At 35.9% G+C, this 12,937-nt stretch overlaps 1 protein-coding gene across 11 annotated transcripts in view; it reads right to left on the reverse strand.

Moving 5' to 3' along the window:
- Positions 1–398: 398 nt before the first annotated feature.
- The window catches only part of ROBO2 (roundabout guidance receptor 2), a 604,834-nt gene continuing 592,295 nt past the window's right edge, over positions 399–12,937 (reverse strand). For 5 of the 11 annotated variants that reach the window (XM_032594772.1, XM_032594770.1, XM_032594771.1 and 2 more), the window contains 3 exons: positions 8,478–8,750; positions 6,540–6,740; positions 399–4,296 (listed from right to left, as the gene is read on the reverse strand). In XM_032594772.1, coding sequence (XP_032450663.1) covers positions 4,295–4,296; positions 6,540–6,740; positions 8,478–8,750 — 476 coding nt within the window. In that variant the 3' untranslated portion in view covers positions 399–4,294. The remainder of the gene's footprint in view (positions 4,297–6,539; positions 6,741–8,477; positions 8,751–12,937) is intronic. The other 6 variants (XM_032594777.1, XM_032594775.1, XM_032594776.1 and 3 more) reach the window with 2 other exon arrangements.

Here is a 12,937-nt window from a genome sequence, read left to right on the forward strand (position 1 = left end):
CTACTCGAAAGCAATTAAGAAATATCCACTTTCTTCCAATTCTCATACTTATTTATATTTAACGAATGATTTTTAAGGTAATTTTGTAGACAAGAAGTTTGTATTCTATCCATCTGTAGGTCTTTATGGGGTGGGGAAGGTCAGATCTGGAAAGGAGGGCGTATAGAGTGGAATCTATGATTTCAAATGCTTTTTTATATTCATCAGTGTCATTAGTATAGTCATTTATATAAGTCAGTTCCAATTTGTATTTACCACTGCCCAACCCATTACCACACGAGAAAATAAGATTTTGCATTTGGTCACAAAATATTAATGGGGTGTTGCACAAGTGACTGTATGGTCTGTTTTGATTATTCTACAAGGCAAGTCTGTTTTACATAAATGGCTTTTTTACAAATTTGAAATGTGAATATATTTTATTTTTTCCCAGTGAGTACACAATACACAATTCTTTGACAATACTATTAACCAATTTTATGCCAATTTCTTTTCTGGTCTAACAACATCAAATGAAACACATTAAGATTTTGGACGCTGTTTGGTGACTTAAACAAACTAGTTAAAAAAAAGTCAATCTATAAAACAAAGTATAAAAAGTCTACCCACGGCCACAAAATCCCTTATCTTGCAACACTTTAAAGTCACAATAAATGATTTTGAAAATGAGATAAGAAAAATCAGTAAACTGAAATTCATTTAAAAAAGGTACGGGGTTCCATTTGAAGTACACATTATAGAGAAGCAAAATAAAAGTAACTTCATCTCTAAGATAATGTGGAAAGACATGTTGCTTTACACCAATTCTTGGCATGTAACTTGATAAATACAATGTACAGAAGCAGATGTACAAATTAGTGAATGTCATGGATCTGCATATCTTTAATACTGATACACAATCACTTTCCAGTGGCGAAGATAAACCACAGTTTAGAGCTCGTCGGCATTGTTATAATTATGTTGTCAATGGACAATTACCTAAATTTGTTGAACAGAAATTGGAGGTGTTCTATCAAAGCTCATATAAACTTTCAACTTGAATCCCATTGAAGATATATTTAAATTCCCAGAGCATTAAACTATGACAAAGAACACCATTTTATCTGTTTTGTTAGAGCAAGTATACGTGCAACATTTTTACTTCCCTTTGGTTATATGACATCTTAAGTGTTGGTCTTGATTTTCCTATATGCTCCCTTGTACTGAGTTCGAATCCTATGAAGGAATCCATTGTTGTCAAGTCCCTGGACTATCCCACTTTAAATACATCATGGAAAAGATCTGGGAGGGGTGGGGCGACTCTCTCTGCACACACTGAGGCATTCCTGAGCTGGGACACTGATGGGCATTTCCCCAATGGAGACTTTGCGCGTTGAGAATGGAGCTGTATTGTTCAGGGCCTGGCTGCACCGTGGCATTGCCTGTGAGTGTGAGATAAGTTTACATTCTCTTTCATCCAGATTTCCCTCTGACAACTTATACAGGCCTTGTTTAGACCTGAAGAAGAGTGAGCTCAGTGATTTCTAATGACATTCATCGACTGGGCTACAAAATGAAAAAAATGACATTCTCATACATGTTTGTATTTCTTTAACGACATTCTGACTTATGCTGATTAGAAGCTTTTTACATATACCAAGTTGTCAAAAGCTTTTGATTTTTTTCCCAGGATTCCTGAAGTCATTTGGATTGCCACAGCATTTGATCTTGTTCTAAATCTGTGAGGATGATATATTGGGTGCAAGATTTTACTGACCAATTTATTTAAAATTAGATTTAAAAGGGTATGTGGAATATTCTAAAAGAACATTCTAGGTAACCAACCATAAGGTCGCTGTTGCCAAAAGCTAACCAGAACAGTTAATTTTTATACACTGAAAATAAGAAGGTTTAAGGCTATGTCCTACGTTATTCCCGAAGTCACTTGCATACACGTAATCTAATTTTGAAGTCTTGGTTTATTAGTCACATACACCTTTTACCAGGGTACAAAGTCTATGTGTAATAAATGTAATGAACTAAAGCTTTAATCTAAAGTGGGTTATAGAATAGCATAAAGAGGGAACACGAACAAAACTTTGTTTTTAAACGGAAAGAGGTGAAGTAGGGAACTGCATAAGTAGAAATTAAATACCTCACATCCTACTGTTGTGAATGTTTACTCATTCTTCACAGAAACTTTTCACCTTCCGTGGACAATCTGACCCAGAGAAACCAAACTGCATTCAAATCAGGCACTGATTATAGGAAGTTGCTACAGCATTTAATAAGTATGTTTCAGAATAGTTTTTTTCTCTTCAGTGAAGAAATGAACCACATGGCACCAAAAACATTGGGGCCCATAAAGAACATTAGTTTCCTCCACTCTTGCCTGTCTTGATGCAGTCTCAGGAAACAAAAAAGGGAAAAATCAAATTATGTTATCCCTTTGCTATTACAAATATGACATAGAATTGGTGACTGAGCCAATAATGCATGGAGTATGAATCATCACTCAAGCGGGTCCCATATTTTACGATTGATTCTAATCGTTACATCGAATATTTTTCAGAGTACAACTACTGAGCACATCATAGGGAAAACATGAGAAAGTATAACTAGAAGTCGAATTTACAGCTGTTGTAGGCAGCACATGGAAAAATGTCACAAGTGGGAATTTCAGGGAAGTTTTCTTCTACTGGACTGCTTCACTATTCACATACAGTGGCTACATATATTTCGAAGCCATATTCATTTTGACCATACATGACTGATGTTCAGGAATTTCTTGTTCTCAAAGTCGTGACAACAAATGAGGCAGGACACTGTGATTAATGTCCACTTAACGAGGTTTGGTTTTATTTAAAAAGCGTATAAACATGCATTGTTTCTCCTTTAAAATTTTTCTTTTCAATTTACTCATTCAAAATGGGTCAAACATATTTTAGTCGGTAGCCAATTTCTGAGACTGTACCATAAAATGTTTCTTTCGATAAATCTACTTACTGTGAACTGAACATACTCTGAGCACTGCTTTTTAAGCACTTACAATTTGGCTATACATCTGGTGGCATGAACTTCACCTCTTAGTCAAACAAAACACAGAATTGTCTATAGACTGCATGATTTTTTTCAAAGTCATAAATTTAAGCGATGCAGCTCTATCCTCTAGTGTGTACTGAACATGTATCAGAAAGATGAAACAAGATATTGCAATAGAGTTTTTGCATTTGGAAGCAGCCCGAGTATGTCCTAATAATAAATTGCCTCTTTAACTATTTGCTAGATATTCTAGAGTTCATTTTGTTTGTTTCCTTGGGGAACTTCATATTAGATCCTGACTTAATGAGTTGGAGAGATTAATTATGGTAATTCAGAAAATGCTTCTTGAAAACACTGTAATACAAACACAGCTCTTGCGAAACACCTTCATTTCCTTTTGCTTGTTATAATTCTCAGATGGGTCAATTACAATGACAGGTAAAGTTGATGCTACATGTAACTTTCATTTTCATTTTCTTCTTCTTTCTCTTTTTAGCGAGTTTAGTACATCTTTGCTACCTGTGTATTTTAATACCTATTTAGCCTTAAGACTTAGATTTCCTTCTTTGACCCCTGCATTTTGTCAATAGTAAAAGCCACCTTTCTGCTTTTCTTTTTATTGACTCAGTCCCTGGTACTCAAGGAAGACTTCGCCAACACCACTGTTCCTTTGCATCTTCCTGTTTCTACACCCCAACTGCAAACCATCTCACATGATTGGTTCCAACCAGCATATCCAGCCTAGCTTACAGTACAGAAACTCCCTTCACATTCAGTCTTGTTCTTCATGTCACGAGGAGTAGAGATTTGTGCTTATCACCAAATAAAATTGCAGTGCAAAATTTAAACATAAAAGTTACACAATTAAAAGTTAATATATGGCACCACAGCCTATTAATTCACATATAGTACAACAGACCAATAAAAACAGACAATAGTATGAACAGAGCTAAAAAGAGTGAGCTTGCATAGCAACGCACAAAAGAAATTATATACAGAGGAAAATCCTTTTCTTCCTGGAGGGCGAGTTTTGTTTTCTTTCTTTTGTATATACTCCTGACAAGAAAGAGTTAAGGTGGGTGGTGTACTTAAGAGAAGAACACAAGTAAAATATCTGTGGGATATGTGTGGCTGTGTGTCTTTACATTGCATTTACAGTCTTTTAATAGTACATAAATAAAGAAATTGTTCATTGCACTGTTTAGTGTCATCACTTCCATGAGTTCAGACCTGGTGGTCCTTCAGAGCAGCTTTGCATGTCTCCTCTCAGTTACTCTACAAAGAGATTAAAAAAATCAGAAGTAAGTTTGTATTGAACGTAAGTAGTCTTTCATCCTGACCAGTATAACAAAAAGCGAAACAGATAATCAACGAAGATGACATCATCGGATAGCCTTGGTGAGTGTATAAAGTTAAGAAAATGGACTTAGGGGAAGGGAAAGAAAAAGAAATGGCAAAACTTGGAGATTTAAAATCCAGGTAGAGCTATTTCTGCACTTCTTGGAATCTCTAACTATTCTAAAAGTCAAAGAAAAATCCAAGTAGTCATGACTCAAATTAAACATTATAAACATGTCTTACTAATAATCAGATTACTAATAGAAAACAATAATGCTAACTCTAGTCAAGAAATAACTTACAGTCTGAAAGTACTTTTACTTTCCATTATTTCATGACATCCCCCAGTCTGTGATGTAAGCATAATAGTAATGCGATTTTTAAGATAAGGGGGTGGAGATTAGGAAGGCAGTTTACTTGTTCTGGGCTAAGACTGGAACCCAAGGCTGTTCCTTCAGCATTGCTTTTAAGCTGAATTCAAATAAGCAGCTGAAAATACTCAACAAGTGTAATTTGGACATTGGATAGCAGAAGTGCTCAATTTCAAGAAAAAAATTAACACCAAGAGTTCAGTGCTTCTTACTGTGACATATTGTGACATCCTATCTTTCTCTGTCAGCTGATATTATATTTTTATAGATTAGTTATACTATCAATGCTGGCTCTTTATTCAAAAAGAAAATTGTATATATATATATATATATATATGTATATATATGTAATATGTTATTATAATCAAAGTACTTCAAATGAACTGAAATCAAAAATCAACTTTAAAAAGTTGACTCTTAAAATAAAGAAAGAAAAAAACAAATAAATAGGGGTACCTAGATGGTTCAGTCAGTTAAGCATTAACTCTTGGATTTGGCTCAGGTATGATCTCAGGGTTGTGAGATCGAGCCCCGCATGTGGCTCCATGTGGAGCATGGGTCCTACTCAAGATTCTCTCTCACCCTCTCTCTCTACCCCTTCCCCAGCCCTCTCTATCTCCCTCACTTGCACAGGTTCTCTATGAATACATACATACATAAATGAATAAATGAATAAAGACAGACATCAACTAGGGAATGAAAAATTCTTGAGGTTCTTTAAAAACTAACAAAGGGCCAATATGTTTCCCTTTCTTTATATGCTCAGTTAAAAAAGTAAACAAAACTACAAATAATTAACTTATAAATATTAAAATTAATTGTCTAAAGATAGGCAATTTTTGTATAGTATAAGTCAGACTTGAAATAGAAGAAATGTTTATTTAATAGACAGCTGGAAATAGCAATGGTCTACATTATGACCAAAACTGCTCAAAGTCATAAACAATTTTTTTCTCATAGCACAGCAAGATTTCTACTGTTCTGAAATTTGTCTATTGTGCCAATATTATTGTTGAGGTTCAGGACATACTACTGCCAAATATGACACCTTGGCACACTGAATATCTGAAGCTGAAAGAGTTTGAGAAACCAACAGAAGCAGGAAGGTCACTCTGACCTCCCTCCCTCAACCCAAGTTTTTTTCTCTGAAACAGGTCCTAAAACTCCCACGTGAAAGATACCCTCCTTGTACCAGGAAGAAGGATATTCTGATTCCCAGAGACAGGGAGTTTGGGGGCTGAGAAACTGCGAAAACAAACCTTTTTAAACTAACCCTTTTCTTCCAAGTTACTTCTTTACCGTTGACTGCCCCTACCCAAACCCTTCTGTCTCCTAAAACCTTCACAAATTTATTGCTTCTTTGTCTAAAAGATATAATAGCTTTCTGCTCTGGTCACTACTTTGGGTCATGACTCATTCTCTTGTGAAGGCACCCATGTACGCTTTTCTCCTGTTTATCCTTTTTTTTAAAGTTTTTATTTATTTATCTTGAGAGAGAGTGTGTGAGCAAGGTAGGAGCATAGAGAGAGGGAGAGAGAATCCCAAGTAGACTCAGCACTGTCAGTGCAGAGCCCGATGAGGGAATGGAACTCATGAACTGCAACATCGTGACCTGAGCCAAAATCAAGAGTCAGATGCTTAACTGACTGAGCCACCCAGGTGCCCCTCTCCTGTTTATCTTTATCAGTTAATTTTCAGACCCAACCAGGGACCCTAAGAGGATCAAGGAAAACTTTTACCTCCCCTGCATTATTAACCCAATGTTAGTTCTGAATCACCAGAGCCTTTCAAATGTCCTAAAGCACTTACATAATTCACCTGTAAACTGTCCTTGACTATTTGAGCCCATGTATCCTATGTCAAGAAGGTCGCTGGCATTGCGCTGGTGACTTCCCCTCAAAGCCTCGGCTTTCCTAGGTCCAGTGGATCCTTTAGAAGAAGCTGTTCCTGATGAGCTGTGACCTCCTGGAGATGGGAAACTGGGCTTGCTGTAGGGCACCAATGTCTCCTCTGAAAAAGAAATACAGAGTGCTAAGCTAAACAGCAACATGGAGACAAAAGAAATTTAACTTTAAATATTAAGTTTAAGACGGGCTATTCTACCATTTCACTCTTTAGTAAAATTAAAAATAAGAGGTTTAAGAAGGCCCGGATATTAAAAGAATTTCCATGTGCCAACATTTCCTATAATAGGAACTAAAACAGGATTGAATCAAAGGAAATTTGGGGATAAAAATATAATATTACATATCACTTTGAACATTTAAATTCTTTACAAAAGAGAGCTGCAGACAACGAACCTTATTGTTTAACAAAAGCATCTCTGAGCATAATTTCTGGAGTTCAGTGAGGCTCCAATTAAATTTTTCCATGAAGACTGAATAAACATGGTGTTTTTCCACTTTAAATTATAGCGACATTCTCTCAGTCAATTAATATGAAGAACCATGTATTAGTTAAAATAAGCTCCTTAAATTTTTGCTGTTTCTTGGGATATAAACACATTATTTTAAAGATTGTGTACTTACTTAAAAGAAAAAGAGAGATACACATTTTAACAAATGATAAATAGTAAATAAAAAGTTTTTTTAAATGCAGCAACTCTCTACAAATAACTTGTTATGTGTATTATTAAATACCTAATATTTTGAAACATTTTTTTTCTTTCCTTCTTTCTTCCTGTCTCCTTCTCTACCTCCCCTTTTTTTTTTCTTTCTTTCTAGATTTGAGCTACAATTACTGTGATGACTGCCACTCTATTTAGATGGTCTTTATGAAATCACAATAATCACATGGTTTTTCTCTCACAGCCTGCATGATATAACTTCCTAAATGTTTCACTAAATCTCGACATTCAAGTTGACATATTTTGGTTCTTGCATACATTACATTTTCTCAAACTTTGAGCACCCAGTTGTGATATCATATCATTATTAAAAATGCATGGGTAGAGGATATATCTAGAAAAGATGGAGTCCAAGTTCAAAAATCAATGTATAAAGAAACTCTCAAATGTCATCTGTGTTTGTGTGTACATTTTAATACTCAATGAAACCTGATACGAGAAGAAATGTTCCAAAAAATGTATTTCTATAATAGGCCCAAACAACCACCACTCCTCCAAAAAAAAAAAAAAAACCCAACCACAAATAATGAAATTTATTTTGTGACAATTCCAGGAAGTTTGATTCATAAGTAAGAATATTTCCCAGTGAAATGTTAACAACCCACTAAATTTAACCAGCTGGAGAAACTGTAGGCCCTGTTTAAGCTCTTTTTTTCCTGAGAATACTGTGACTGGGCATTTCAGTACAACTTTTGTTATTTCAATGAATTCAACGAATTGACTGAAAGGAGCTCTCCTTTCAAAATGACTAGTTACTTCAGTCAAAACGAAACTGGTTGAAGGCAGAGATTGTAGTGACATTAAGACAAAATTTGGAGGTCTTAAAAGCATTCAACATAAACATTACAAGGCAAAAAAATCAAATTGTCTCCTGAACAATCCAGGTAAAAAAAAGCTTGGAGGTCTCTTGAGCTCAGACCTCTATGCAGAGGGTAAGGAACAATCCCCATGGGAATGAGACTTAAGATGTGTCAGTGAGCTCTGCCGAGGAATCCCAGCTTTTTAGTGATTCAAGGCAAACATATTTCAGATGTTCTTAAACAACTGCCATTTCTAAGTACCTGGTAGGGGGGGAAAAACAGGTAAAAGTCCACACTTTCTTAGGACTGTGCAGAACACACCTGATCCAACACTTTGTTTGTGTAGGGCTTTCCGTATATCTTCTTGGCGCTCTGTGGAGTTTATCCATTCTTGGGTTTGTCGCTGCCACTCTAGGGATGCTCTAGCTGGACAATCCAATGAGCTCTTTGTGTCTTCTAAGGTGGATGCTTGTGGTGTCTCCAGAGAGCTTCCTTTTCTCTCTGTTGAGGTTTCCACGTTACCAGCATGCTGGCTCGGGCCTATTTGCTGCCTTAAACCCTGACCTGGAGGGGGATCTGGTGGTGGTGGAAGATCTAAAAATTGTGAATAATGTTTAGAATGGACTACAATGTAATGAAAAATACAGGTTTTGATTCAAGATGAAGAAAAAAACCCGTGCCCTCGTAAAGGTCTCACTCATGCAAAAGAAATTTGGTGGGGGGAGGCAAAGGTCAGTTATTTCTACCTAAAATGCATATTATTGATCTCTTTTCTACCTTTTGATCACACTGTATTTGAAACAAAATTGACTAATTTCAACTATTATATGTGGAGAGTGTTTTCAATTGCACACTGAAGCTAATGTTCAAGGTATAGAAGGCATTTTATATTTTCTCCATATTTTATCCAATGTTCACCCCCACCTCCCCAAGGTAGAAATATCATGACACAAAATGACTAGACATTCTAGCAGCTGTGTTAATAAAAGTCCCTGGAAGAATAAAAGCTGTCCTGCCAATCTCCATAGGAAATGTTGCCCTCGGGAAATTAAGAACTATATGCCGTATCATATGCAACATATGACTGCCTTTACCCATGTATGTGGTACATTTAGCAACAGTCAAAGGGTTAAGCTAACATTTATTAAATGCAATTAACATTCTGCCTGACAACCAATTCTGGCTGTTCGTTTCATGAGTTAGCTAATGAGTTACAACTAATACATTATAATCTTCCAATGTATTAATTTTAATAAGTAATAACCACTGCTCAGAGTACAGATAGAATATGCCTCATGGTGCTAGAGTAGACAATGCATCATAAAAATTTGAGATGTAGTAGAATAGATAACTTTGCCAAAAAGCTCTTTGAATTAAATATAAGATGTGAAAAAACTAAAAAGTTCAAATGCTTAGCCAATTTTTCATTTTCCTTTTATTAGTTAGCTGTTTGGATCATGACACCTTTATACTTTGATTTGTCTTCAACTGTGATATCATAGTCTCTTCTTTCATATTTCTTTAAGTATTATATTAGTTCTATTATATGATTTATGCCATTATACTAGTTCTAGAATTACTTTGTTGAAGATTTTGAAATCTCCTGAACATTCTAAACATTCTTTTGGATTATTATCTTGTAATTTTCCTGGTATACTACTGCAAACTTCTCTGTTCATCCTCAGAATATCAGTGATTACATAATGTCAATTATTATTGATACAATATATATTGATATATTAATTATATATATCAGTGATATATAATTAGTTCATAAAATCAAATGCCATATATAATACACATATTTATATTATTAATAGGCGATATTGCATATAGATAGTCCATTATTTCCCACGCCATTGTTGTATTTGTGCTCTTATTTCTAAGAGTACTGTTTGTGACACTTAAAAGGAAGAAGTATAAATTTCTTGTGTACAAAAGACAGGCTTCCTCCAGAAAGGCTAAGTTGCTCTCTTTAAAGATTTTATTAAGAAGCTTTATACCTTCTTTCTTAACGAGCAAAATGATATTGTCCTCCACTGAATTGACAATAACACTCTCCTCTGCATCTGCTTTGGGAGTTCCCATATTGAAGCAGCATTCCCAATTCGTACGTATGTCCTCTTGGTAGATTATGAATTACTAATTATTGAAGGGAACAAGATTTCCATCTGGGAGAATACAATTGCATTTGGAAAATTTCTTCCAAAATGAAGAGCTAATCCAATATCGTGATATCTGTTTGTAGAACAGTCCACCAAGGGGTGTAGTGTTTCCTTTATATTCAATCTGACTTCCTTCAGTATGTATTATTATAAATGGAAAGCAATCATTTCATTGGAGTGTTTGGCCTTAAGACTGCCAGCAGGGGGGAAATTATTATATTTGCTTTCAAAATAACATATCTTGTCATTGATTTTTATTCTCCATCAAAGGAGCTTCATTTTTAAAATGGACAAAATGGCATCTGCTTATGCTAGCTGAAATTCTGATTACTATTTAATTTAACCTGAAATTATATGGCTACATAATTAAGTCATATACTTGGAATTTGTATACTCTAAGAAGAAAGTACATGGCGTGCACATTGAAATAAACGAATTGGAAAAAGATGGGATTAAGAATGACTGTGGAAAAAATAAAAATACGTAATCAAATATGTTTACTTAAATTTATTATTAATTTCCATGTTGATTCATTTTGACTAAATTAATTCACTAACGAGTCTCTTACTGGCTTACTCAGGATTTGCTGTTATCAGGCACACAACAATCCAATGAAATATGTGCCATTATTATCCACTTTTTAGAAAAAAAAAAAAAAGGAAGGCAAAAAGAAATCAAATACCTCCAGCTTGGATCTCTCCTCCCATCAACTTCAGACTCACATGACTAAATCCACACTTAGGTGTTCTACTTATTTAGAAAGTGTCTACTTTCACATATCAAAACTGAGCCCTGGACCTTCCTTGGCAAAACATGGTTCTTCTCTAGTGTTCATCATCTCAAATAGTAGCAATTGCATTCTACAAGATGACCATAACTTTGGCATAATCATTGACATCTCTGCTTTACAACCTGTATTTAATTTCAGTAACAAATCCTGTGGTACCAATCCCAAGCTATAGCCAGAATTCAACCTTTCTCATTGCTTCCACTGATTCTACCTGGGTAGAAACCTCTGACATCAATTCCCTGTATTACTTCTACAACCTGCTATGTGGTTTTTGTGCTTCCACGTAGAAGTGCATTTAATCTATCTCAACATAAAAACGGGGCGCCTGGCTGGATCGGTCGGTTAAGCATCCTACTCTTGGTTATAGCTTAGGTCATGATCTCATGATTTGATTTGTGAGTTTAAGCCCTGCATCCAGATTGGGATCCTGCTTGGAATTCTCTCCCTCCCCCTCTCTGCCCCTCCCGTGCATCCCTCCTTTGGGAGCACATGGACTCTCTCTCTCAAAATAAATATACTTTAAAAAAAAATAAAAAGAAAATAAAAATATAAGTCAGATCATGTTACTCCTCTTCCTTAAACACACACACACACACACACACACACACACACACACCTTCAGTGGTTTCCTGTTCAAAGTAAGAGCCATTGCCCTTATAGAAGTTTAAGGTCTTTTGGTGCCTGGGTGGTTCAGTTGCTTAAGCATCTGACTTCAGCTCAGGTCATTATCTTGTGGTTTTTGGGTTCAAGCCCCATATTGGGCTCTGTGCTGACAGTTCAGAGACTGCAGCCTGCTTCAGATTCTGTGTCTCCCTCTCTCTCTGCCCCTCCCCTGCTTGTGCTCTGTCTCTCATTGTCTCTCTAAAATAACATTAAAAAAGTTTAAAGCCCTACAAACACTGGTCCTTGCTTATTTGTCTAACCTTACATTTTATTCTGTGGCTGTCTCTGCTTCAGTCACACTGCTTCTCTTTTTATCAAACAAGCTTCAGGCTTCCAGTTGCTGTTCTCAGTTTCCGGAATGACTTTTCCTCGATATCAGCATTGTTTTTTCCCTTTTAATCTTTTAGTCTTCTCTAATGTCATCTTCTTGGTCAAGCCTTCCTTGAGACTCTACTTAAAAAAGACCTCGCCTAACCTTTGTATTTCTCAACTTCTTATGTTTTTTCTCCATGACACTTATGACCATCTTACCTACTTTTATTTTGTTTGTCTCTATCTTCTCTCAACAGAAAGTAAACTCCAGGAAGACAAGGAATTTTGTCTGTTTGGTTTCCATTGCCTATCATTTGTTATGTGCTTAGTAAATATTTGAATGAACAAATTAATAAACAAAGAAATTCGCTCAACGGTCCAAGCCAGTCTGTGGCAGAACTAGGAAAGTTCTCTAACCAGGACATTAGGAATGAGGGGAGAACAGGCTAGAAGCAGCTGATCTAGGGAAAAAAGGTTGATGGATAGAAAAATACTTCCTCTGCCTTCTTCCTTCAGTATTGGTTAATATATTGGCTTGAAAAGGTATTCCTTGACTTATGCATGTAGAAGAGAAGATTTGGATGGAGCAATGGCTGCTTCGAAGAGAATTCAAAGGAGCAGAATGTTCCTTGACATGTGTGTGGGTTTTTTCATAGTCTTTAAGACAGAGCCTTATGTTTACCACCATTCCCAATTCCTCTTACTAGACAGAAGAGAATATCACTTTCCCAGTAGTTAGTCTGATGTCATGTGACAGTGTACTTGTCAGTGAGATGATAAAGGATATGCACCACTTGCAGGCCTGACCAGAGAACGTCTCAAGTGATCACTCTGTTTTTGTCTTCCCCTCA

Source organism: Lynx canadensis, chromosome C2, assembly GCF_007474595.2.
Source record: "Lynx canadensis isolate LIC74 chromosome C2, mLynCan4.pri.v2, whole genome shotgun sequence".
In the NCBI taxonomy this organism is placed as follows: domain Eukaryota; kingdom Metazoa; phylum Chordata; class Mammalia; order Carnivora; family Felidae; genus Lynx; species Lynx canadensis.